Source organism: Xyrauchen texanus, chromosome 36 (assembly GCF_025860055.1).
Source record: "Xyrauchen texanus isolate HMW12.3.18 chromosome 36, RBS_HiC_50CHRs, whole genome shotgun sequence".
Classification (NCBI taxonomy): domain Eukaryota; kingdom Metazoa; phylum Chordata; class Actinopteri; order Cypriniformes; family Catostomidae; genus Xyrauchen; species Xyrauchen texanus.
In genome coordinates, this window is record NC_068311.1 from 37,337,930 (window position 1) to 37,365,824 (window position 27,895).

Here is a 27,895-nt window from a genome sequence, read left to right on the forward strand (position 1 = left end):
AGGTGGACTCCAATCAAGTTGTGGAAACATCGAAAGGATGATCAGTGGAAAAAGAATGCGCCTGAGCTCAATTTTGAGTGTCATGGCAAAGGCTGTGAATACTTAAGTACATGTGATTTTTTATTTTTAATAAATTTGCAAAGATTTCAAACAAACTTCTTTCATGTCATTACGGGGTATTGTTTGTAGAATTTTCAGGAAATTAATGAATTTAATACATTTTGGAATAAGGCTGTAACATAACAAAATGGGGAAAAAGTGAAGCGCTGTGAATATTTTCTGGATGCACTGTATGTGTGTGTGTGTGTGTGTGTGTGTGTGTGTATATATATATATATATATATATATATATATATATATATATAAATATTAAATTCACCAATACTAAAATTGACCAAAAAGAGACATATTTAAAGTATTTCAAAAATATTTTGATATAGATTATTTTTCAAGTCATTCATACAGTTTTAAAGCCTTAAAATTAAATATCCCAATTTTATTATTTGATTTTTATATTTAGGTTAAGTTAAATATGCAAAAAAAGACTTAAGGTGTATAAAGCACATATACACTAAGAAATATGACAATGAATCGTCATGGCCCTAAATAATCATAATCGCAATTATTTGTTTGACAATTAATCGTCAGCCAAATTTCATAAACATGACATCCCTTGTTTCGAGGAAAGATCATAGAAGTACGTACATTTGAATATTGAACAGTTCAACATTGAATATATTACTAACAAACATACCCTTTTTTTCTGCTCTTCTATATGATTTATGGACAGCTCTTTTACTCTTGTCTTTGCCATGAGATGAGAATTCACTGGCAGCACTGACATCACTTTTCTCTTCTTCACTGGCTGAAGCATCACTTTTCTCTTTTTCACTGGCTGAAGCATCACTTTTCTCTTTTTCACTGGCTGAAGCATCACTTTTCTCTTTTTCACTGGCTGAAGCATCACTTTTCTCTTCTTCACTGGCTGAAGCATCACTTTTCTCTTCTTCACTGGCTGAAGCATCACTTTTCTCTTCTTCACTGGCTGAAGCATCACTTTTCTCTTCTTCACTGGCTGAAGCATCACTTTCATTTGATTCTGTGAGCAAAAGAATAACATGTTAAACGCAGGACTGTCTAAACTTGTGTTTTTACTCTGATTCAAAAAGACATTTCCTAACTATCCTTAGTAATGCCAATACCGTCCTGTGAAGTGTCCTGTTGCTCTGAACCAGAACTGCTCTGGAGGATAGCGGTGCGTTTGCTAGCAGGGGTCAAGTTTCGTCTGGTGATTCTATGACCCTCCTCATCAGAGCCGTCCTCGTCCTCCACGTTTTCCATGAGTTTTATCTTAGTGACTGCTGCCATGGCAGTCTTGCGGGCACTTGGCCGGTGACTGAAAGACGACGATGATTCTATGTCGGAGGCCTCTGAGCCTTGCGATGGCTCCTGTTCAGAGTCGCTGCAGGTTCGTGCTCTCTGAAGCTCTTGGGCTGACGATTTACTGTGCCCATTCACCTTGGCATGGCTCTCTAAGACAAAGACAAAAAAAATCACTCCATACATAACTTCATACATTTTCAAAGTGGGTTTATGTGACATTTCAATGTATTGTTACATCCCAAAAACTAATTCACATATTGGTCGACTGGGTGGTGGCCATCTTCATGTACACTTTTACCATATTACTGCTGGCAGATATATAAAGCTCCTGTCTCACAGTATACCCATAACTACATGTAACCACTTTGTTCAACTAGGGGTGTAATGGTTTATTGAGGCATGATACATTGCGGTTCAAAGACACGATGCGACTCTTGGAGATGGGACCGTTTTTTGCATTTTTTTAAATTAAGCATCTGTTCCATCCAATATGCAGGATGTCCTAAGCCTATGTAATGCCTGATACAAATGGAAATAGCTTCATTGCACACAAGCAGTCACAGATGTTGTACAATAAGTTCTGATAAAACTGCGGGATCTGAAACTACATCAAGGGGCCGGAGACAGACACGCCTTTTCAGTGTAATCTACTATATATAATAATGCATACCATGTACAATAATGCTATGGGGGAATATAATCCTAATGTCAAATTTCATCAGTAAATTATAAATATTAACTGGATAAGCATGCACTTCCATTATATTATACACACACACGCTGTTGGGAGTAACGGAACACATGTAACGGGATTACGTATTTAAAAAACAAAATATAAGTTACTGTAATCCACTAGTTACAATTTAAATAATTGGTAATTAGAATACAGTTGCATTCAAAAAGTATTTTGAATACTGAAGTGATTACTTTAAATACTTAATGAAACAAATGACAATAAATTCAGTCCTTTCAGATGGTAAACATTTATACATATAAATAATGCAATCCAAAGTGCATTTGAACAATGGTGAAATACTTTCTTATGATGAGTTACATTCATATGAGCAGACAAAGAAGTTTGAAGTAAGTTTGGAGCAGAAGAAATATAAATAAACCAAGTGAAAACTGTTAGTTTTACATTAAACTAAAATGCTATTTCTAGCCATTTTACATGCACGTTACCAGGCACGAACATATTTTGTATCAAGAAAATTCATGTTGGATCATAATTTATTTTTTCTAGTAAGACCTTTGATATTCTTGATAATATTTTTTGTATTGTTTTCCTGTAAAAATATCTAAAAATCATTAAAACAAGATAAATTAGATTAATCTTGTTTTATAAACAACTCTGCATAAGATCTTTAGGATTTTTAGAGAATATATTTTTTAATGTGTATTTTGTCTTACTATACTGGCAGAACTTTTAGTCAAAACAAGTGAAAAAAATGCAGTGCTGAACAAGTAATCCAAAGTATTTAGAATATGTTACAAGTTACATTTTTCAGCATGTATTCTGTAGTGGAATACATTTCAAAAGTAACCCTCCCAACATGTATGTCTACATATATGTAATCAGAGACAATTATTTTAGAATATCATTTTAATTTAAATATTTTTATGCACATAATCAGTGACAGTCTGTAAGCAGCATATGTAACTAACAAAATGTCCATATATTTATTAAGCATAATTACTAGCTAATATTTCTATTTGGTGTCACCATTGCTCTGTTCTGAGCTGACTTCAAGTCCCAGTATATCTCTGATGGAACATTTAGTACTTTTAAGAACAGTAATTTAAAGCACAAATACACCTTAAGAAACATGACAATTTATGACAATTAATCGTGAAAGCCCAAAAAGAGACAATTAATTATCATAAATCACAATTATTTGTTTGACAATTAATCGTCAGCCAAATTTCATAAGTGACATCCCTAGTTGAGGAAAGATAATAGTAGAATTATGTACATTTTGGGTCATTTCCTGCTGACTTTTAAGCTCAATAGTTCAACATTGAACATATTACTAACAAACATACCCTTTATTTCTGCTCTTCTATATGATTTACAGACAGCTCTTTTACTCTTCTCTTTGCCATGAGATGAGAATTCACTGGCAGCACTGACATCACTTTTCTCTTCTTCACTGGCTGAAGCATCACTTTTCTCTTCTTCACTGGCTGAAGCATCACTTTCATTTGATTCTGTGAGCAAAAGAATAACAGATTAAATGCAGGACTATCTAAACTTGTGTTTTACTCTGATTCAAAAAGATATTTCTCAACTATCCTTAGTAATGCCAATACCGTCCTGTGAAGTGTCCTGTTGCTCTGAACCAGAACTGCTCTGGAGGATAGCGGTGCGTTTGATAGCAGGGGTCAAGTTTCGTCTGGTGCTTCTACGACCCTCCTCATCAGAGCCAACCTCGTCCTCCACGTTTTCCATGAGTTTTATCTTATTGACTGCTGCCATGGCAGTCTTGCGGGCACTTGGACGGCGACTGAAAGACGACGACGAATCTATGTCGGAGGCCTCTGAGCCTTGCGATGGCTCCTGTTCAGAGTCGCTGCAAGGTCGTGCTCTCTGAAGCTCTTGGGCTGACGATCTGCTGTGCCCATTCACCTTGGCATGGCTCTCTAAGGCAAACAAGACAGAAAATCACCACGCACAACTTCATAAATTTTCAAAGTGGGTTTATGTCTGAGCTGACTTTCAGTCCCAGTACATATCTGATGGATCATTTAGCACTTTTAATAACGGTTATATTAGCAACATTTTACATATTTATTTATTTTTTTATATGTCTTTCATAATAATAAAGAAATGTTTATTCAGGCTTGTTTAAAGAATCGTGAACTGAACCATGAGTTCAGTACCATATAACGAACCGTGAGATGAGTGAATCATTACATCCCTATGTCAAACCAATTCTAAGCTATAAAGGCTGAAAAAAATGTCAGTTATCAATATGAAAGTCACCCTATAGAGGTTTACTCCCAACAATTAGTATCAAATCGTTACAATAAAGTATTTTAGCTGCACTGTGGTGATAATATGATTGTACTTTGATATATGCCATGTTACTAAATGATTTCCATTTTCATATCCCATGGTATACTACATGGCCAAAAATAAGTGGACACCCAACCACTATTATACGTAAATATAAAATAATTTAACAGACAGTCTGAAGGCAGCCTCACTGTGTCTGAGTTTTTCTCCTTTATTTTGTGCAGCTCTTCTTGTAGCTCTAGTCTCTCGCCTGAATCCACGAGATGAGGGTGATGGTAGCTTGTCCTCTTCAGACTCACTCAAAGACTGCTTGCTGTCATGATCAGACCCTGTATCAAGATAAGCACAATTTGTCTTTGAAAAAACGTTTGGTGCAAGAGTTCCATCTCTTAAACAGTTTTGTGAAACTTTGTAGTAGTGCACGTGGCTCGGTCTTACCAGAAGAAGATGAGCTGTTTTGTCTAAAGCCATTCTTGGAATCATTGCCCCTGCGGCGCTTTGGTGCAGACACTTTGGCCGAGGTAGATTTAGTTTTAGAATGTTCTGTATTTTCCTGAGTTTTAACAGTAGCCCTCTTTTGACTAGGGCCAGAAAGAAACAAAACGACAGGTTATTCATATTCCGTATGCAAACAACTCATTGGAAAGAAGAATTAGCAACTGGAATAAGAGAGAACAGTTGTTGTGAAATCAGATCAGGTGTACCGTGTGGACTCTTGGCTGGAGGAAGCAGACTCTCGATGCTGCAACTTTTTGAATCGTTGACTGCGCCGCAGCTTTAAGCTACTTTTGACAGCAGACTTGTATTCAGAAATTATTTTTCGTATACTGTCCTCAAAAAATGCTGAGAGTCGCAAAGTCATACTATAAATCTGTGAAGTCAAATGGAACAAGTATATCAACGGTGATATTCATCAACAAGGACTGAATATTTTCGCTTTTTAATTGAGCGAGACATTGCGGCATTACCTTTGACCGTTTGTTGGGTGTGTAGGCTTTTGCATTAGAAAACATTAGCCTGGTGTCCTTGCAAAGGTCAGTGGGATTTTCATAATGGTCATCTTCGAGATTCTGCCGAACAGTTTCAAGGTCCATGGGCGTATGGATAATATTCGAATAGTCCTGGAGGACACCAAGACACAATATAAAAATGTTAACTTCATACATCACACTGCGAGCACAGTCCTGTTGAATATACTTAATGTACGTTCCTGAGACACTGTGTCAGTAACAAACCCTCAGTACTCAAAAGGGCTGATAGTGTGTGCGCCATTGTATTTAAAAAGAAAACTGATGGTAGAGGACAGTTTGTGCTAAAGCCAACTTTTCACTGCATCCGACAAACAACAGATGATAGACCGGATGTCATTCATTTCCAATGGAGAGTTGCACGGAAGCTGCGTGGGCTTGTGACCATTTCCGATTTTAACTATGGCTGCGTTTAAATATTTCAACTTGTGCGACTAGACTGTATGCGAGCGCCCGCGTGAAGTGAGACATATCAATGGATTTTAAACTAAACTTTATTCTTAACGCCTGTTACTTCTTCCAAATTTCCAGGACATTTAAGCAAATCAAGCTTTTATTTTGCCGTTTCTGTCTCCCAAAAAGCTGTGATTTAATTAAATAAATATAAAGTATGTATATGCTGTACGCTTACGAGTGATTTGCTACAAAAGTGCACGCGTGATGACCATGATTATGTGTTTTCAGTGTATAAATGGCCGGTTTCACATTTGCTTTGAATAATGATATAATCTGCATGTGCTGCACACTTCAATTAAATCACAGCCTTTTGTGGTTTAATAATCACACTAGGTCATTTAATTTGATTGTGCATTCAAACAATTTGTGTCCAAATAGGTCAAATTATTTGTCATTCCACACTTTATAGCTAATGCCATTTTTATGACCATTTTGTTATACATTCCACATTTTCCGAATTGTGGAAATCATAGGGCTCTACATGTGGTAACTGCAATATGTAAGCAGACTCCGATCATTGAATTATTGAAAATTAATGTATTTCCTGAGGTATAAAGGTTGCATTACCATGCCATCACCACGGGGTGTGAATTAAAAACCGTTCTCACAGTCTTAAGTTTACAACTCAAAGGTTTTTGTGGTTAACACAACACCAATGTTGGAAGTGGAAAAAACACTATATAAATACTAGGGCTGTCGATTTAATGCATTAATAACATGCGATTAATTTGACACAAAAATAACGTGGTAAAAAGAAATTACGCAATAAATCGCAATGCTTTCCTGAGAAATGCAAGCTTGTAGTACCACCTGTTTAATCCAGAGGGCAGAAAGTGATATTTCGGCTGTGTGAGCAACACACAGTTTATTACAGTGAACAAAACATTAACAACCCTTCAGCAGACACACAATGTGTTCAACGTACTTGCATTCAAAACAAAACACTCGGAGCGCAAATGCAAACCAAGGGATCTCAAGATGTGTTTAAAGATTGAGTATTAAACTATATTTAACTTGACACAGTGACTTAAACATTTGACTTTTATAACGCAACACACCCGAGACGCAAGCATGTCTGACGCAGGTCATATGGTCTTTACCTCACAAATATTTAATTACCAACAAGGTTAAGGAGGTGTCCTTTAAACTGTTACACCGTTTTTACCCAGTCAATCTTTAAGAAAAATGCTCCCTGCATCTGCCAAATGCATAAATGTAAATATGCGATTAATCGCGACACAATGCAACTAATCCGATTAAAATTTTTAATAGATTGACAGCCCTAATAAATACCTAAACTATTTAATCAGAGCAAAGCAGAGATAACAGCAGATGCACAGGAAAAAATAAGTCACAAGCCTTTGTTCATAAGTCAACCATTTACGTTTGCTTCACAATGCGCAGCCATCGGCAGTGACAAATTTGTGTATGACACCTATCCTGCATTCCGATCCGACATGTAACAAAAACCCTGTTAGCAACAGTCAAACATGTTAATTATACTAAACTATTTTCCAGTAATTTTCAGATTTTTATGACTTTTCCACGACTGGAGAACTGAGTTTCCAGGTTTTCCTGGACACATGGGAACCCTGAAATTGACAATTCATCATGACTGCCACTAGGGTGAGAAATACGAGTGATATGTGAATGTCAGAGACAGTGAAAAGGCGGCTTAATGTCTGCAACAGTGCTCCTAATGGAAAAACTGTGACTTCTAACATTGCATTCGGACACATTATGTAACATAACGTGAAATCGGTCAAGGAGAAACTACAGCCATGATATTTATGTAAGAGTATGTTAATACTTAAAGAAGTTTTCCCAAAAAAATTTTGGGAAACATTACACTTATGTTGTTCCAAATCCATAGAACTGTTTTTTGTTTTGTTTGTTTTAACACAATGCCAGTATCTATGGCTTTTTCCAAAACATTTTGGTTAAAATAGAAAAACAGGTAAAAGAACAAAAACCTACATACAATGTTTAAGATCCATTTTTATAAAAACTCTCAAACCTATTATGGACTGACTGTAAAAACCATGTCAAGGTTGTCAGTAGAATAAAACAAATTTATCAGTGGACTAGTAACACTACAGTCCAACACAATGTTTGACAAAATTTTAGACCGAGGTTGGACTATGGCATGGGGCAAATATGAGTGGGATCTTCGCCCACAGGGAAAAATGGACATGAGTTCTTGGGAGACCACACACACATTGTTAAAATCCTGTGAATTAAATGCACAATCCAGAAATTATAACAGCACTTCAAAAGACCATGTAATATTGAATTTGTATTAATTGTGGTTTTCACATAAGGAATTGTGGGAGTTGTGACTATCAGAATCATCATGGTAAACAAACCACCACGGTGGAGGTTTGTGATTTTCTCATTAATATCGGCACATATTCTATTGCGTCTTCTTTGTATCATATCAGTCTGATCATCGACAAGATAACACAACAGCTTTTTTCAAAATAGAAGAAAATTATGAAAACAGAAAACTTTCTTTTTGGTTTCCTTTACATTTTACGAAAGTTACTGAGATTTAGGCAAACATAACTTACCGACGCTCCCTTGTCAAGACAACAAAGTTGAAATACTGGATAACTTTACACAGACAAGGTTCAAAAGCGATTTTATCAGGGTTAAAGGAATAGTTCACCCAAAAATGAAATTCTCTCATTATTCACTTACTCTGATGCCATCCCAGATGTGTATGTCCATCCAGACTGTATTCTTCAGCAGAACACAAATTAAGATTTTTAGAAGAGCTCTGTCATGTCCTTATAATGTATGAACACAGGTGTGAGCACTTTGAGGGTCCAAAAGTCATTTTTAGGCAGCATAAAATTTATCCACAAGACGACTCCAGTCGATCAATGAATGTTATCTGAAGCACAAAGATAAGTTTGTGTAAAAAAATAAATAAAAAAATTGTACATAATTAAAACGTTATTAACTTTTAAAAAGCGCTTCCTGCCAGCAGCTGACGCAAGCGTGTCCGATTTCACGCGAGAATTTGGAAGTGACACGTGAGATTTTGGCCATTTCACCAGAGCGTCAGAGCCCTGGATGGAAGCACAGATTTAAAGTTAAAAACTTTTAATTATCATCTTGTTTCTTACATAAACCTATTGACTGCCTTCAGAAGACATTCATTGATCAACAAGAGTCATGTGGATTACTTCTATGCCACATAAATAAGACTTTTGGAACGTCAAAGTGCTGGCACTTGTGTACCTCCATTATAAGGAACTGACAGAGCTCTATCTTCTTCTAAAAATCTTAATTTGTGTTCTGCTGAAGAAAGACAGTCATACACATCTGGGATGGCATCAGTAAAAAATTTGAGAATTTTCATTTTTGGGTGAACTGAAGTATTGCTGCTGTACTTTTGAAATTCTTTGCACGCTTATACTTTTGTCCCATGATTGACATACAGCAACGTGTGAACGTAAACAAGCTTCTCTCATGCACTCATTAACACTCAATGGACATCACTCACTGGATATTCGTTCTGATTTACGGCATTCCGGAAAGGCTCAGAGTCCTGACACACAAACATGTGGGCCAACAGAGACTTGCACTGGTCCTTCCATGTGTCCCTGTCAGGCACAACCTCCAGTGAAGGCTGCAAAAACCAGGAGAAGCAGCAGCATCTTTAACACATCCAATTAATCCATTTGAGCAATCAGTTTATTTCTTTTAAGTGGTTATATCAAAGTGGTTACAAATGTATTATTTCTGGAGATCATGGGCTTAAATGGACATGAAAATTATTTCACAATGCAAAAAGTAAATACAAAATTGGAAGGTACATTTTCCATTAAAAAACAATTATATTTATTTTGGGGTAAAATATGTCCCGGGCATGTTTTTGTGAAATTTACTCTACAGCTGTGGCCAAAAGTATTTGCATTGACATAAATTGTGTTTTGCAAAGTTTGCTGCTTCAGTATTTGTATATTATATTTTCACATGTTTCTATGGTATACTGGAAAACAATGATAAGCGTTTCATAAGTTTTAAAGGCTTTTATTGGCAAAAACATTCAATAAATGCAAAGAGTCGATATTTACAGTGTTGACCCTTGTTCTTCATAACCTCTGCTATTCGCTCTGGCATGCTAGATATCAGCTTCTTGGCCAAATCCTGACTGATTGTGATCCCATTCTTGACTTATTAATGCTCCGATTTGATTACAATTTGTGGGCTCCCGTTTGTCCACTCGCCTTTTGAGGATTCACCACAGGTTCTATATGGGATTAAGATCCGGGGAGTTGCCTGGCCAAGGATCCACAATTTCATTGTAATGATCTCCGAGCAACTTCATTATCACTCTTGCCTTTTGACATGGTGCTCTGTCATGCTAAAAAATGCACAGATCTTCACCAAATTGCTCCTGGATCGTTGGGAGAAGTTGCTCTTGCAGGACGTTTTGATACCATTCTTTATTCATGGCAGTGTTTTTGGGCAAAAATATCAAAGAGCCCACTCCCTTGGATGAAAAGAAACCCCACACATGGATGGTCTTAGGATGCTTCATTGTTTGCAAGACACAGGACTCATGGTAGCGTTCAACTTTTCTTCTCCGGTCTATTGATTTTCCAGATGTCCCAAACAGTAGGAAGGGGACTTCAGAGAAAATATCTTTGCACCAGTATTCTGCTGTCCAATCCTTGTACTTCCTGCAGAATTTCAGTCTGTCCTTGATGTTTTTCTTGGAGAAAAGTGGCTTCTTTGCTGCACTTCTTGACACCAGGCCATTGTCCAAAAGTCTTCGCCTCTGTGCGTGCAGCTGCACTCACACCAACCTGCTGCCAGAATTGAGCAAGCTCTGCACGGGTGGAGACACAATTCCATAGCTGACTCCTCAGGAGGAGAAGGTCCCGGTGCTTGCTGGACACTCTGGGACATCCTGAAGCCTTCTTCACTGCAGTTGAACCTCTCTTCTTGAAGCTCTTAATGATCCGGTAAATGGTTATTTAAGGTGCAATATTCTTTGCAGCAATTTCCTTGCATGTGAGGCCATTTTGATGCAAAGCGATGATGGCTGCACATCTTTCTTTAGAGATAACCATTGCTAACAAGAACACAATGATTGGAAGCACTTCTTCCCTCCTTTTACAGCAATCAGTCTGCTCTTATAATCCAATCAGAATCAGAGTGATTTCACCTGACTAGTACTCAGTTTCACAGGTGCTGCTGATATGATTAGTGATATGATATTGGCTGGTCATTTTGTGCCAGGACCAAAAAACTGTTAAATTTGGGTTTTTGTGATAAAGTTGTAGTGACAATGAAGCTTTGTGCAAATATTTAAAATGCATCTGATCGCTCCGCACAATAATCTAGAAACAATGTGAATCAACACCACAACAACTGAAGCAGAAAAATGAGAAACAAAATTTATATCACTGCCAATACTTTTGGCCACTGCTGTAGTCAGTCTCTTACATTACCTGATGAAGTCTTTGTCCTGCAGAGGTTCCAGGTGCATTAATGTCATCCAGGTCCTGAAAGGCACATTTGAATTAGTCTCACATATTACAGAAATAGACAGAGCAGATACAGGTGACACACACACACACACACCTCTTCTTCAGAGTACTCCATGTTTTCTACAGCATTGTAGATCTCCATAATATCCGTACAATGAGGTTTACTGCGGGCAAAAAAAACAATATGCTCTTGAATATGCACAAATATGCACACTTAAATGCACAAATGTCTTTGAATTTGTTAACATAATATCAAAGCATTTGTTTTAAAAAGCACTCAAATTTACAAGCAAAATCTTTCATAAAATAAAATGATTGTTAGGTTTTAAATGATAAAAGAATACATACATTGTTCATAAAGTATTTGGACACTTTTTGGTTGTCAAAGACACCTGTGAGATCCTGAGAGGATCTGACTTTATACAGCCACTAAAAATCACCTTGACACTAGCTGGATAAAAAGTAATTGCAAAAGTCTTTTGTTTGCAGATGCAATTTGATATTTTGTTATCTTATGCAGTGACATTCGTACAAGTGTGAAGTCCATGTACAATATTTTTAGGGCCACTGTACCACTTTCAAACAATGGCTACATTCACACAGCAGCTGAATGTGACCCAAATCTGATTGTCACACAACTTTTTAAATGTAGCCCACATCAAATAACAAACCCAGACATTATATTTAAATATGCATAATGAATTAACTTATTAAAATTGTTATTTGCAGTTTTTATGTTAACCAGACTAGGAGACTTCTAATAAAATATCTGCAAGTGCTGGAAGACTAGATAGATTATATATAAAATTATAAATAAAGTCATTTGCAGATGTATGGTGGAATTTAATTACCACCAAAGCTCAAGAATGTAACATTATGAGCAAGATGTCATAAAATAGAATACACAAGATTTATTATTCTCTGTTTTTTTTTTAAAAATGTAAACATGCATGAGTACAACACTTGCATTGTTTTAAGCCAGTAATAATACTGGTAAAGTGGCACATGCAATGTGAAACCGGGGAAGAGGCCAAAAAAAATTAAAAAAGAATTTACGTGTGCCGAACAATTTTTGTTCAAGCCACTAAATAATATTGAATTAAGTACATATATAAAAAAAAAAAACAGAGGTCAGGTTCCTCTCAAGTTTTTTTTTCCACCACTAATTAACATTGAAAGGAGTCACTTTAGCTTGATCATTGGTGGCTTTAAGACATTAAGGCATGATTTTCTATAAAGCTGCTTTGAAACAACGTGTATTGTGAAAAGTGTTATTCAAATATAAACGACTTGTGTAGGCAAACATTTTTCTCTAGAAAAACATGAAACTTTGTGAATTCATATTAGTTTTTCTTATAACAATCAAACAAAATAAATGCAGTTTTGTTGTTTAAGTAACTCTACTTTTTGTTGCCAACGTCAGTCACTGTTGTGTCATTTAGGATTTAAAAAGACATTTATGTTGAATCCTTGAATACATTTAAGCAAAACATTTGTGGGCAGCGTTTAAACTTTTTATCGTATTGTAACGTATCTTGAGGCTTTGCATCGTATCATGATATTTGTGTATGTCAATGACCAACCTTATGAACTTCAAGAGAACATTTGTTATGATTTTGGCAGATTGTGCAATCTTGCTGCGGGGCTCATTGAAGGTCTTGGCATTTTGTTCAATGTGTTTTACATCCCAGATCAGTGCAAACAGCCTCCTAAAAGAACCACAACAGGGTTAAGACAAACTATAACCAGGCAACACAAACACTACTGGCAAATTAGAATTGTAGATTTAAAGGGACGCACCTATAGAAGTTGTGCTTTAGCCTCATTTTGATGGTGTTCAGGTCTGTAGGATATGCAATGATGGAACAGTATGCAGGATACTGAACGAGGTCCACTGGACCAGAGAAAGGTGCAGTGATATCTGTTCAAAATAAATTTTAAATAAATATGGCAAAAGACCCAATGAAGATACTAGTCTGTCAAACACAGGCTACTTGATTAAAACAAACAATGATTAAAAACAAATATATCTGGTTGAACCAAACAATCAAATTGTGTGAAAAGTGTGAAAACAGCCTAAAATACACACCAACAGTGATGAGCTGTTCAATGCCTGCGATGATGCGTGCACTCTCTGCCTCTCGTCCCCGATCGCCCCAGTCAGCCCCCTGAGGTTTATACAGGATTTCAATAATTTCCTCATCAGTCACTGGCACCCCTGCACCCACTGACACTGGCTGTTGAGCTGCAACACAGAACCCCAAACAAACCAATAAACATACCCAATACATTATCAAAACACAACAAAATAGCTTTCTGTTAGATATCTAGGAATAGTAATTAAATTGTTGGAGGCAGTTATGGCAGGCCAAAATAGGATGCCATGGTAACAATAACTTCTCTGATTGTTTGATCACACTTCAGAAAAGTGGGTTACATTGCACTTCTCAAAGGTTTGGAGTTGCTGAAATGATTATGTCATCAATTGCTCGGCTCCTATTGGTTATTTATTAAACAGGTGTGATAAGACCCACCACAAGGCCTAGAATTTCTAACACCGACAGAATGCTGAAGATTCATCGCATAGGCAATTAATCAGAGTATATCACATTAAGCCCAAGACTGCTGATTTTGCTGTATGGCAAAAACAATCTTTTACGATCTGCAACTTTAGGATGACAGGATGAAATTCCCTTACGAAAACAAGCTATTATTTTACAACAGTTACCATGGTTTAACCATGGTATTTGTAGTAAAACCATAGTAATCACAACATTAACCATGGTTAATAAGTAAAATTATTACTTACTAAAACCATGGGTCATTGTATCACCTCCAAAACAAAACTTGTTTACAACAACATTGATTAAGTTAAACCATGTTTATAGTGAAACATCAGCAAATATCTAAATATTTCTCCTCAAAAAAGAAAAATTGTGACTTTTGCCAAAGTCCCTTTAAAGGGTAACTAAACCCTAAACCAACTTTTTTTAGTTAATGATCTGTAAGCATGGGGCTTTATTAGTACTGGTCATTGATTCAAGTAATTTTTTTGTCATTTGTGTATAAAGTGTTTTAATTCTACAATATATGGTGTAAAAACGTCATTTTGAACGGTGGCTACTGCAGTTGAATTTTCCTATTGGCTGTTGCGGTACTTCGTGACGTAAGCGGTGACAGCTGACGTAAGCAGGTTCCAGCTCACCACGCCAGATTCATGTACATGTCGTCTTGCGACCGTGTGAGGAATAATAATAACAGAGTCTGACAGCAGCTATCAATTAATCCGTCACTACGAGTCTCAGGTGCCCAACCCCCCCCGCCCCGCACTCGGTTCGTTCCCTCAATCCCCGCCGGGGTCTGCCCACTTTTCCTGCATTTTCAAATATTCATTTATATAAACCAACTCACTAAAATGAATCGGAATTCCCAATGCTAAACATAAAATCCTCCCCCTTGGTTACCGTTGCTTCCTTTGACGAGATCTGCAGAACTCCCCATCAAAATCAATGTGAGACTGCCATGAACGGCGCATTTTTTTCCAAAAGAAAGAAAAAACCTTCGGGAATCCTCTCGGTGTACCTCGTTACAACAGGCATTGTACTTGTTACAATTGTACCATTACAAGTGATCCGGCAACATTGTGTTTAAAGTGGAATTTTATCAAAATTATCAAAAAAAAAATGTAAACTACACAAACACACATTACTCCCATAGGCTCTCATTGGAAAATAGCAAAAATGTGTCAGAGTAATGGTGGCATGGCAACAGTTGCTAAGACAGGATTGGTCAGAAATGCTTTTAAGGTGGGGCTTTGTCCGAAAAAAAAACAATTCACAACTGATTTGGTTTTCCCTCTACTATATGAGAGAGAGGATGGTTTAGGGGAGCATGTTTGATTACTCCTTCGAGTCCATTGCTGCGCTCCCAATACAATGTGACAAGCATAGTGTTTTGTGACACTATAGCGCTACTCATTGAAAAATATTGCTCGTTACTGTAAAAGCTAAACAACTGCGAAAATAGCTCATGCTATAGACATGCTACAGAACAATTTAGTTAAGTTAGCAATCACAATGTTTAGTTAACTATAGCCCAACAATGGTGATAAGAATGAAAGAAATAAGAGGACTTCAGTTATAAAGGACAGTGATGTGGAATAAAGTACCATTTTCAGGAATAGCTTCCACATCCCATGGACTCAGCTTCTCTGTCTCACCATTGTCCCACCTGCAAAAAAAGGAAGTTACAAATACAGTCTCTGCAAAAAGATGGCTTTCCTCCCAATATTTCAAACAAAGATTGGGCTCACTTGACTTTAAAGCACTGAAAATGGCTGTCTGGATACTCAAGCTGATAGGGCTCCTGACAAACTATGGTCCCAAACCACCAGGCGTCATCGATCACAGAGCGAAACCGGTCATCTACAAAAACCAAAGCACAAAAACACGGACAGATGATGACTATGCATGTTCTACTTATGCAGATCATTGAAGAATTGAATTTTGATGTGTGAAGGGATGTCGTCAACTTACTCTTCTTCCACACTCTGTTCCGTGCCTCATCATAGCTTTGACGCAGAACCAGGAAATCAATTACATCTGGCATATCATGATATCTAATGAAAAACAGCACAAAACATTCCTTAAGAATCAGACATCAGTTATGAGAGGTGATTTCTATTTGAAGCACATCTTGCCAAATAATGTTAATAAACATTAAAACTTTTTTGTTTTAACTTACTTTATTGAGAAGGATTTGTCTGTCACGTTGCCTGTTCCTGGGTCGATCTGTGTCAGTTTCAAACAACACAAAGTTGGAGGGCAAACTTCATACTTTATTCCTGTTATTTTCACAAACTCTTGGTCCTGGTTAAAAATAAAAAATTAATGATACCATTATAAATTATAAATTTCATGCTAAATGTAGGGATGCACAGATGTATAGGCCACCGATATTTCTCCCCCAATTATTGACCAATTTAAAACCATCAGCAAATCGGTTCAAATCAACCGATTTGCACATCAATGCAGACCTGACCACAGACCTACAGTACATGATGAGAATCTCTCCCCCTAGGCACAAATTAGCAATATAGCCAAGGGCACTAAAATGATCAGAAATGGCCTTGTATGTTACAAACATGTCAAATGTGAGTTCTGTTGTTTTGAACTGCAAAAAACAGAAATAATATTTTTTCATATCAATCATCATGCTATGATATTTAGTTATTTATCAATATTTTAAAAATCCTTTAAACTTATATTTATCTTTCATTTTGTCACTTTACAATTTTTATCTGTCATGTGTTCAACGAAAAGGATTTATTTTTAGAACAATAATTTTTTTTTTAACTCTAACCTAAAACACTCAATGTAAGTATGGAAATGCAAATGATTCTAGCCAAACAAGCTTGATTTCACACATTGTGGCATTCCAAAATATGTCTGAACATGTCGCTGCAAGGTGTGCTATAGTGGGCATGAGCGTAAATGTTTACGGTTTTCTTTCACGTCAACCAAGGTCTTGACAGAGCAATAGTTTGAAGAGAACCTCGGTCCCATGGTTTGTAAAACAAATGAAAAGCTATCCAATAGATACTCCATTTGTATAATAAAATGTGAACAAAAAAACCCTAAATATCCTTTACAAATACTTTTAACCATTTTTGTTTATTATCAATCCTCCATTATATTGTCACTATATTGTATATGTCACTTAACCCTCTGGGGTCTGAGGGTATTTTGGGCCCTGGAGAAGTTTTGACATGCCTTGATATTTGTGCTTTTTTCAGTGGCTTAAAAACATATTACTGGCTAAAGTCTGATAATTCTGTATTCAGCACAAACTGGGCTACAATAATATGTGAGCAAATTGTATGTACAGGTTTGTATTTCTGAGAAAATAACGTTTATGCATGGTTTTTGAAAAAATTAAAATTTTAAGTCACTGAAATAAGGTCATATAACACATACTAAACATTTGTCCACAAGACTTTTGAGAATTGGATCTTGTAGAATTTTTGCTACAAAATGATGTGAAAACCAACCTGATCACTCATTCATACAAAACAATATAGTAATTGAACTTTTGTAAGACAATTTTAGTGTTGAAAGGTAATATGCGAGGAGGCGTGAATATTAATTGTAATTCACACGAGACAAAAGACACTCCACTGGGCATATAAATGAGGGATAGAGAATGAATATGAGGAGACATAATGTTCCAAATCAAGTTAAGTTAAAAGTAGTAATCTGACAATACATTTTCTTTACATAAAGACTTTACTTAATTTTAGACCTACACTACCGTTAAAAGAAGTCTCTTCTGCTCACCAAGACTGGATTTATTTGATCCAAAATACAGAAACAACATTGATATTCTGAACTCTTTTTACAATTTAATAGAAAAATTTTCTATTTAAATATATTGTAAAATGCAATTTGTGATCAAAGCTGAATTTTCAGCATCATTACTGCAGTCTTCAGTGTCAAATGATCCTTCAGAAATCATTATAATATGCTGATTTTCTAATATGGGCATATTTAAAGAGCATTTTACCCATTTACACCTGAACAGATATTTGCAAGCACAAGCTTTGTTAATAATGATAATGAGGCAGCATAAACGCTATTTAAAATATAATCTAAACATTCATATAATTTTATATCATATTACATAGCATATTTATATGAAACAGCATACAATATAAATACTTGCTTTAGCCGAAACAGCATTTAAATGTAACTAAAACTTGCTTATTAGGAGTCATATCAAATGTCAATACTCTGAAACCTGGCTGGCAAGTCTGGAAACACTCCCACTAGTAAAATATGTACATGTTTATATAAAATAGCATGTCAACTAATGAAAACTAAATGACTTACTCGTCTGAAATTGTATCCTCGGCTGGATCAAGTCTCTCTTCAAAATACAAACGTTCATCGGAGTCCCGCTCTTCTTCTGAGGAAAACGTTAACTCGCCATACTATCCTGGAGCTTTCTCGTCAGTGTATCGTTGTAAACGCGCAGAAAAATGAATGAAATGCGTTTAAATCAAACCTCACAGTCGCCCGTGTATCGTTACAAACACGCAGAAAAGTTGAGTTGTGTTTACATTAAACCTCACAGTCGGGGGCGTGTACATTTGCATTGATGGTCTCAGCACATTAGCGTATGAATGGCGTGCTCTGCTGGTGGGTGGGATCTAGGGTTGGGCATCTAAGGTATAATGCCGATCCAATATGCATCTCGATACAAAGTATCCGAGCCGATATATTAACGATTTATGTGTGGCATTTTGCGATGCAATACGATACGATTCACAGTCATATCACGATACGATGCGATACTTCATCACTAGCTAATTAGATCAAGTTTATGTGGTGATGTGAAAGAGGATGCGGTGCCATTGAATGAGTTTGATTATTTATTAACCAAGTAAAACCAAGACTTTTTTACAAACTGGCTTTTCTCTCAGAGCCTGAGTGTCGGTTTACAGTAGAGGGCCATTTTAGAACACATGGCACATATTATTTCTTACCACTTTTGGAGCTGGTAGCTACAGGTGAATCAGAGCAGGAGGCAGGGGATGCAGGGGCACTGGCAGATGCTTCCTCCACAACAACACCGTGGCGCCGCTTCAAGTGAGATATCAGATTAGTCGTACTGCCCGTGTATTTTACAGATGCGCGGCACAATTTACAAATTGCATCTGTCTTGTCAAGTCGTCCGTCTTTCTTGTAAAATCCATAGTGTTTCCAAACTTTAGATTTAAAACTCAGTGGAGGATAAATTTTCTCGGCATCCGACATGTTTGTTTTGCTTACTCCTCGCGCTTCCCGACAACTACCTTTGGGCGCATCACTGGCTTCATTCGCGCAGCTGATACATTGAGTTGTAGTGTACACTACACATCCGCAAGTCCGTTGCTGAGGCCTACTTTATGTAGGTCGATTAAATTATGTGCCAAAAACAAGTTGACAACACTTGTTAATAAATAAAGAAATACATTCTGTATTAAAAGGATAAGCTGTATCTCGGAAAAACCGATGCATCTCGCAAAAACCGATGCATCTCGATTTGCTTCCAAAATTTAATTCATCCTCTGCTGCTCTACCGATTCACTCGCATCGTGCACGCGCATGACCGCGTATCGATACATATCGGTTAATCTTCCCATCCCTAGTGGGATCACATTACAGATAATTAGATGGCCTAGTAAAAACTGTACATCTCTGTTTCAAACAGATTGCATTGCAGGAGAATATTTGTTTTAAATTGTTTTATTTAAAAGTAGACATTTTAAGCTTTCTTTAGACATATGTTTCATGTTTGTGTGAGAAGTATTCGCGGAGTTTCAGTTAATTTTTGTGACGTGTTTCTGAAAATGTTCGTGAACACAGAGACTGCTGAAAGCTCACCCTTTTTATTTTCTTTATTTTACAAAAGCACAAGATTTTGTTGTTATTGTGAGTGTACACAAATAAAAGTAGACCCTTTATCTCTAATGATGTCTTACACTTATCTGTATACCCAAAAATGACGGAGTATTTTAAGTTGTTTCTGCTGTAATGATGAAAATATCCAGCAGGACGCGCCGTCGTGTCCGTCGACCCCAGAGGGTTAAGACAGTGTCTGCCAAAAGCATAAATGTAAACAAGTCAGATTCCAGCACAGTTTTAATCTTACTCTTAACTCCATCTTCTTCCATGGCTGTTTGTCTAGGTTAATGGGGTACAGATTATTCCTACAGACCGCATCCACATACGCCTCATGACCCTGACGAAAATAGATAACCTGTGAACAGAGACAGAGACATAAATAAGGGACACTGGATTGACAATTTGTTCACATATAGAATAACATTAATATAGAATATCAGACCCAAGTATTCAGTACCTCATCTCCCATTTGAGGGACAAACGGAGACTTTCTAGGAATGGCATCAGTGACCCAGGCTGAGGGACGGAACTCATTTGAGATATTCCGGTTAATGGACGGCCTTGGTTTTGGGCGCTAAGGTTGATAAAATGGCAGATATAAAAAAAAGGGCATTAAAAAAAATATATATATTTCTTTAACTTTTCTATCATGAAGAAAATGTCAAAAGTACTGTTAGTTCAATACAAAGTGTGCGTTGTGTGCGTTTACCAAAACAAATTTAATGATTGCTTTATTATATATAATTATTTTCTTACATGGGTTGATAGTCAAATATATGGGCTTTAGCAGATTTCTCATAATTTGTAAACAAAAGCACTAGAACATTTAAATGAGCAATATGTTTAAATGAGCAAAATGGATTCAATTCATTATTTTCCTCAAAATCCTACCCACAATACCTCATAATGACAACGTGAAAGACGTTTGTTTGAAATCTTAGCAAAATTATTACAAATAAAAAATGAAAATGTACATAAGTATTCACAGCCTTTGCTCAATACCTTGTTGAAGCACCTTTGGCACCAATTACAGCCTTAAGTCTTTTTGAGTATGATGCTACAAGCTTGGGACACCTATTTTTGGGCAGTTTCTCCCAAGCTCAATAAGACTGAATGGAGAGCGTCGGTGCACAGCCATTTTCAGATCTCTCCAGAGATGTTCAATCAGGTTCAAGTCTCGGCCACTCAGGGACATTCACAAAGTTGATGGTATTGGCCAGGTGGTGAGATTTCCCCCAGAAATGATGCTAGCCATTCAGGCCAAAGAGATCAATCTTTGTTTCAACAGACCACAGAACTTTGTTGCTCATGGTTCTTCAGGTGCCTTCAGGTGCCTTTTGGCAAACTACAGACGAGCTGTCATGTGCCTTTTACTGAGGAGTGGCTTCAGTCTGGCCACCATACAGGCCTGATTGGTGGAGTGCTGCAAAGATGGTTGTTCTTCTGGAAGGTTCTCCTCTCTCCACAGAGAAATGCTGGAGCTCTGTCAGAGTGACCATCAGGTTTTTGGTCTCCTCCCTGACTAAGGCCCTTCTCCCCCGATCGCTCAGTTTGGCCAGGCAGCCAGCTCTAGGAAGAGTCCTGGTGGTTCCAAACTTCTTCCATTTACAGATGATGGAGGCCAATGTGCTCACTGGGATCTTCAATGCCCCAGATCTGTGCCTTGATACAATATTGCCTTGGCGGTCTACAGACAATTCCTTGGACTTCATGGCTTGGTTTGTGCTCTGACATGCACTGTTAACTGCGGGACCTTATATAGACAGGTTTGTGCCTTTCCAAATCATGTCCAATCAACTGAATTTACCACAGGCGGACTCCAATCAAGTCGTAGAAACATCTCAAGGATGATCAGTGGAAACAGGATGCACCTGAGCTCAATTTTGAGTGTCATGGCAAAGGCTGTGAATACTTAAGTACATGTGATTTTTTTTGTTTTTAATAAATTTGCAAAGATTTCAAACAAACTTCTTTCACATTGACATTATGGGGTATTTTTTGTAGAATTTTGAGGAAAATAATGAATTTAATCCATTTTGGAATAAGGCTGTAACAAAATGTGGAAAAAGTGAAGCGCTGTGAATACTTTCCGGATGCACTGTACCATCCACTGGAACACCTCCAATTAGCCAGCTTTACATAATTTTTGGAAAAATTATTCATGTCATGCACAATGTCCTAAACAACTTGCCAAAACTATAGTTTGCTATTACGAAATCTGTGGAGTTGTTCAAAAATGAGTTTTAAAGTAGATTTTGCATAATATGTCCTCCTTTTAAATGTTTTTTTTTTTACATAATTATGTGTCTCCAGTGTGTGTAGACAACCACAAAATATGGTAAATGACCATCCCTCGTTTCTTTCGTTCCCCATCAATAATAAAACAGTGTCTGAATTGAGCCATTCAGGTTTGCAGCCCCTTATAACGTCAAAAGGGGAAAGGTACCATCCACGGCTGGCAAAGAGATCCACCTGATTAGCAAAAACTGCCCGCTAGGAACATGGGTATAAAGGTATGGTAGAATAACCGATCTGTGAGGTATTTTAAAATTTAACCGACAAATTCAGGGGACACCGGATTCTTATATTACATAGTGTAAAAAGGGGCATAATATGTCCCCTTTAATGACTTCAACTAACTTAAGTGTATATTTCTGACTTCAACTATACCCAAGATCTAATGAATACATAAACAAAATTCTAAGTAATCTGACCCCTTTATGAAAACAATGAAATAGCCCCAATCAAAAGTCATGGGTGAATAACATCAAGCTTTACAATGACCATAACTATGGGCTGTTGTTAATAAATGCATGAGTCAATGTCCTATTTTAAGATGCCGTTCTTGCCGCAATGAAGAGGACTGGATGTTGTCCGCAAGAGGGCAGAGGAGTGGCTGAGGACCAGGCAACAGCATGTCCGGTGGCCGGCGAGAAGGTCTCTCTCTCTCCCTTGCTCTTTCCCCTCTCGCTCCTTTCATGTCTCCCAGGGCTTCAGAGGCAGGGAAGACCTGCCCGCAGTAGGACAGCCGGAAGGGAGGGGAGTACGACATGGAGTTTTCCCTGGCCCGAATTGGGTGGTGGAGTGTGACGAGGAGGGTGTGGCTGGGCCTCAATGATGGAAGCCCAGCGTTGAATAAGCCCACTCAGCAGGAGAGGGATAAGGAGAAGCCAGGGACAACAGTTCTCAAAACGGAGAGAAACATGGCCGCTGTGTGTGTGTTTATGTAATTAATGTTATGTTGACTGTTCTGCTGGTTCCCGCCTCCTTGCCAATCCTTTACCCGTAACAAATAGTTTCAGTTTTGATGCTATTGTAAAAATGCTGTATTCACAATCAGCCATGATTACTTTAATCAATGAGTGAAAGTGTAAAACAATTGGACGGTTACGGCTACAAATCATTTGTTATTAAGTAAAACTTTGAGTAAAAATTACTGAGTGCACCACTGAAAACCTAATTCAGAAATACTTAAAAGACAACATGTGAATGTTTTAATTAATTTTTTTAATTAAATTGGAAAAACTACTGACATTTTGCTATAATGACAACCCTAGTGAAAAAAACTGACAGTTCAAAGTTGCCGAGGTCTAAGGAAGACGGTCTCAATCAAAAGACCACATAAGGATTAGTAATAGTTTCAGTAATGTTTGTGCTGTATGTTATGCAGTATGTTTGCACCTTGGGTGTTTTGCTTATGGATTTCTTGTGCTTTTGTGGTGAAGACATTTGCTCTTCTTCATCAAGAGTTTGCTCCTCATCTGCTGCATCATCTTCCACCTCTTCCTCAGAGCTGCTGATCCTGCGCCTAGCACGCCTTCGGGAGGAAGGAGACACCGGCGGCCGCACACGGATTCCAGCGTCTGCCGTCCAATCAGAATAATCACTGGAGGAGTGGCTTCAATTATAAACAAAATGAACATTGTAAATCATTCAGTTACGAATATGTTAGAGTCAGAGTGCAGCCAATATATTATTGGCAAATAACTGGGAAAATATAGATCAGTACTTGGTTTTATTCAGTGAAAAGTCAGGTGTTCCATATCAAAATAAAGACAGACCTGTCTTTATTTTTATTAGCCCCTATATGGCCTAGGTGACGTCATTTCACAGGTGAATTATTACATTTTGATACATTACAAAGACACTTTTATTCTTTGAAATAGCATGCGCTCAAGAATCAATCATAATATTACCATAAATGAGTGTTAAGTAAATGGAGACAATTGTGATTTCATGTTGACTGTATTACAAAAATGGTGGCAGCAACAGTACCTTGAACTATCACTGTTCCATTCCTCTTCATCCTCAACAGATGAATCAGCATCACTTCCCTCTATTTCACTGTCCTAACACCAATGACACAAACACAAATCTTTGTTGGCATGTCTGAAATCACACACAGGTGTCCATAGTGCTTAAAAAAAAAAATGAAAACACTGAACCTCAGAAGATGACGTCTCTTCGCGTTCCTCACATGAGAACTCTATGTACTCTTCAGCCAGACTCTCTTTTCGTGCAGCGTTTTTGTGCCGTTTGCGTGACTGTGAACGTTTGACATATGGCCCTTCTTCATCCGAATCATCCTATATGGAGAACATAAATCATTAGTAATGTTCACTCATCAATACCTGAAACACCGATAATAAAAGAGCCTACCCTGAAGCTTGCATGGGTCACTCTTCGTTTCTTTGTGATGTAAAGGGTAACTTCCTCATCACCCTTGGCTGATCTGAATGACTCCTGTGTCCTGTATGAACAAGCCATTTGTTTGGTTAAATCTGTTCTTCAGAGAATTAATGGCGGTTACGTAAAAAGTCAAATTATGTACGCAATCAATAAATTACACATGTTACTTTCACTGTGAACACCAGTATTTCCACTTGAATACATAGTGATGTAATGGTGTTGTTGGTGTTATTTTTCTGAGACGGATTACGGCCATTGAATAAATGATGCTCACACCTGAAAATAACTGGAAAAATTGGCTACTGTGGCTCCGGCTTTACCAAAGTACACTGACAACAAACAAGAGAGTTATTAAAACCATAAGGTACACACGCTATTGAGCATGTTTGAGAATTTCACCTGTATTTGCTCACTGTAAGCTCTGGCACGACCACTCGGCGTCTCCAGGCCTGAAGGTCTCTTTCTGTTGCCATCTGACTGCGAGGAGCATTCTGATGCATCTGCCGCACTCCCTCAACCTGTCCACTTCGCCGTAAACCCACATTAGGGGGAGACTGTACCTCCATGCGCTCGTTCAATGACACTGTGCAATTAAAGACACCAGTTTTAGTGACTAGGTGGAGCTTCAAAACTTGCCTTAAAAGGGTGGCACTCTGCAAGTACACAGTTGTAAAGAACTTATTCAAATGGAGTTGAGGATAGGTCCTTCAAAATGTGTTCAATGAAAATGTATCAACATGCAATAATAAAAGTTGATAACATGGACTGATAAGCGTAGATTAAGTGCTCATTTAGACCCTATTTCCACCTGGTATTAAGTTGCGTTTCAGGTGATACGATCACAAGTGGTAAGCATTAAATACAGGTGTAAAAGTGGTGCAAAACCCTTTTGTGATCATATCACAAAGACCTAGGCATGTCATAAAATACTGATTTATTGATCAGCAAGTTATTTTATCAATACATTTTTAAGCATTGATATATTAACACAACAATTAAATTCGAATCCTAATTTATGTGCTTTTCAATTTACTGTCTGTTTGCCTTCGGTTTAATGTAGTCTGGAATAATAGCATTTGGAGACAAGAAGATGGTGATATAACACTTACTTAATAATATTTAAGTTGATGCGGTGCACGACAGGTGGCAGTCCAAATTTGTGAATCTATTCAACATTCACATTCAAAAGTTACGAAGCTTATTGTACTTCAAGAATGAACAATGTTGATGAGTTTGCAGGTTAGTGTATGAACATGGTGTGACATCGCAAGACGTCATCGCGAGATTAGAAATGTCATTGAGAGATTAGAAATGGCAACGTTTATTATGCAATTTCTCTTTATGTAGCTTTGAAGGGGTTTCATTCAAGCTGTCAAACCACAACAAGACATACTTTTAACCGGAAATACATTGTGTAGTCTATATGTAAAATACATACACTACCGGTCAAAAGTTTTAGAAATTGAGGACTTGGACCAAATAATAAAGAAAAGCAACCAATAAGTGCCCAACATAGATGGGAACTCCTTCAATACGGTTTAAAAAGCATCCCAGGATGATACCTCAAGAAGTTGTTTGAGAAAATGTCAAGGAGTGCATGTCTGCAAATTCTAGGCAAAGGGTGACGACTTTGAAGTTGCTAAAATAAAACCGTTTTGATTTATTTTGGAATTTGTTTAGTCAAAACATAATTCCCATAGTTCCATTTGTTATTACATAGTTTTGATGACTTTACTATTACTCTAAAATGTCAAAAATAAATAAATAAATAATAAAGAATGTGTTTTAAAACTTTTGACCGGTAGTGTATACACTAAATATCATCCAGTGATGGTTAAGATTAAATAATTTATGTCCTTTGACAATGATTTGGGTTGAATTTAATGGAAAACTATGCAAGTTGAGCTTCTTGGCGCTGCAGAATTTTGAGCAGCCTCTGTAGTCATAGCTGGGAGTCATAGGTAGAAATTGTTTTTGTCCACCAGACGCATCCAGTGTGCGACCCCCTTTAATTGACCCTGACGCTCACGCAAAGTGTGTTGAGAAATACGTTTGAGGAGACAAAGACTACTGCTCACATCAATATGCAGGACATGTTTGGTGTGCTTCATCCTCACGTAGTTGTGCAAATAGGCTCCGGTCGGTAGAGTGACATTATTAAGTTTTGCTAGTTACCGTTTTGCCAATAAGACAGAGTTAAACGAGGTCGCTGACAAGATGTTTTATATTAAAAAGATACTTAATGATATTAGTCTAAATTTGGCTATTGATTGACTACACTCATAAAATGGAATAAATAGATTATAATTTAATTGCCAACAAAAGCCTTCATCAGCCAACTAACAAAGGACAATGCATCCATGTGAACTTCTGCAGTTAATCCAGGATGGACTTAAAAAACGTTATTCATTAATCTTAGTTTGAAAAAACGTTATTTATTAAACATCTTTTCTTTTTTTTTTTAACACTGGACCTTAACACTTAGTTTACTAATCTTAAACCATGACATGCACTGCACATAAATAACTAATTACATTAGTTGGAATTATATTCATGCTGGTTAGCCAGAGGTAAACTGGCACCCACAGTGAGCCTGGTTTCTCCCAAGGTTATTTTTATTTTATGGAGTTTTGTGATGCTTGTCCACAGGGGTTCTAAATAAAATTATTATATAATTATTAAATTTGTATACACAATTTACAATCATATTTAATCAAACTACACAATGATCACCAAGACTTTATAGATGGTTGAATTTTTTGTTAATGCATGATTTTCTGTAAAGCTGCTTTACAGGGGTTACTAGGTGAACATCAGCAACTATGAACCTAACTGGACATCCATGACATGTGGAGTCTCACAAGGCTGAATTCTACCATTCTAGTTCAACCTGGATATGCTCCCCTGGATATAATCCCACTAGGCCAAATTATGAAAAAGAAAAAAGTTCTACCTAATGCTATAAATGACTATAGCCCCACTCTCTGTGCCTGTGCATTGATTAAATTAGGTTCAGTAGTCATATCGAAGCAATAAATAAATCAGCCTACTATTATCTCAAAACTACAGTGAGAATGAGATATTTTGTACTTAGTCAAGACTTAGAAACTCGTTCATGCATTCGTCACCAGTAGGGTCAACTATTGCAATAGGATCCACACCGGCCTTCCCAAAAAGACCATTAGACACCTGCAGCTAATTCAAAATGCTGCTGCCAGGATTCTGACCTGACCCAAAAAATAAAAAGAATATTAACTCCAGTCCTCAGGTCTTTACACTGGCTTCCAGTCACATTTAAATTGATTTTAAAGTACTTTTACTCTGTTATAAATTACTCAATGTCCTTGGGCCTAAATACACTGCAGAGATGCT

At 37.2% G+C, this 27,895-nt stretch overlaps 1 protein-coding gene across 4 annotated transcripts in view; it reads right to left on the reverse strand.

Moving 5' to 3' along the window:
• LOC127629868 (bromodomain and WD repeat-containing protein 3-like) overlaps positions 1-27,895 on the reverse strand; it is a 104,432-nt gene that overhangs the window by 4,913 nt on the left and 71,624 nt on the right. Inside the window, exons 19-44 of one of the 4 annotated variants that reach the window (XM_052107148.1) lie at positions 24,923-25,106; positions 24,494-24,584; positions 24,280-24,420; positions 24,110-24,183; positions 23,516-23,732; positions 20,292-20,408; positions 20,082-20,189; positions 16,134-16,258; positions 15,926-16,008; positions 15,703-15,814; positions 15,559-15,620; positions 13,480-13,635; positions 13,191-13,311; positions 12,974-13,099; positions 11,485-11,554; positions 11,352-11,405; positions 9,395-9,520; positions 5,368-5,520; positions 5,104-5,270; positions 4,838-4,980; positions 4,591-4,728; positions 3,694-4,023; positions 3,427-3,591; positions 1,203-1,532; positions 992-1,099; positions 755-841 (exon numbers count right to left, since the gene is read on the reverse strand). In XM_052107148.1, coding sequence (XP_051963108.1) covers positions 755-841; positions 992-1,099; positions 1,203-1,532; positions 3,427-3,591; positions 3,694-4,023; positions 4,591-4,728; positions 4,838-4,980; positions 5,104-5,270; positions 5,368-5,520; positions 9,395-9,520; positions 11,352-11,405; positions 11,485-11,554; positions 12,974-13,099; positions 13,191-13,311; positions 13,480-13,635; positions 15,559-15,620; positions 15,703-15,814; positions 15,926-16,008; positions 16,134-16,258; positions 20,082-20,189; positions 20,292-20,408; positions 23,516-23,732; positions 24,110-24,183; positions 24,280-24,420; positions 24,494-24,584; positions 24,923-25,106 — 3,588 coding nt within the window. Of the gene's footprint in view, positions 1-754; positions 1,100-1,202; positions 1,533-3,426; positions 3,592-3,693; positions 4,024-4,590; positions 4,729-4,837; positions 4,981-5,103; positions 5,271-5,367; positions 5,521-9,394; positions 9,521-11,351; positions 11,406-11,484; positions 11,555-12,973; positions 13,100-13,190; positions 13,312-13,479; positions 13,636-15,558; positions 15,621-15,702; positions 15,815-15,925; positions 16,009-16,133; positions 16,259-20,081; positions 20,190-20,291; positions 20,409-23,515; positions 23,733-24,109; positions 24,184-24,279; positions 24,421-24,493; positions 24,585-24,922; positions 25,107-27,895 lie in introns of all 4 variants that reach the window. The other 3 variants (XM_052107147.1, XM_052107150.1, XM_052107149.1) reach the window with 3 other exon arrangements.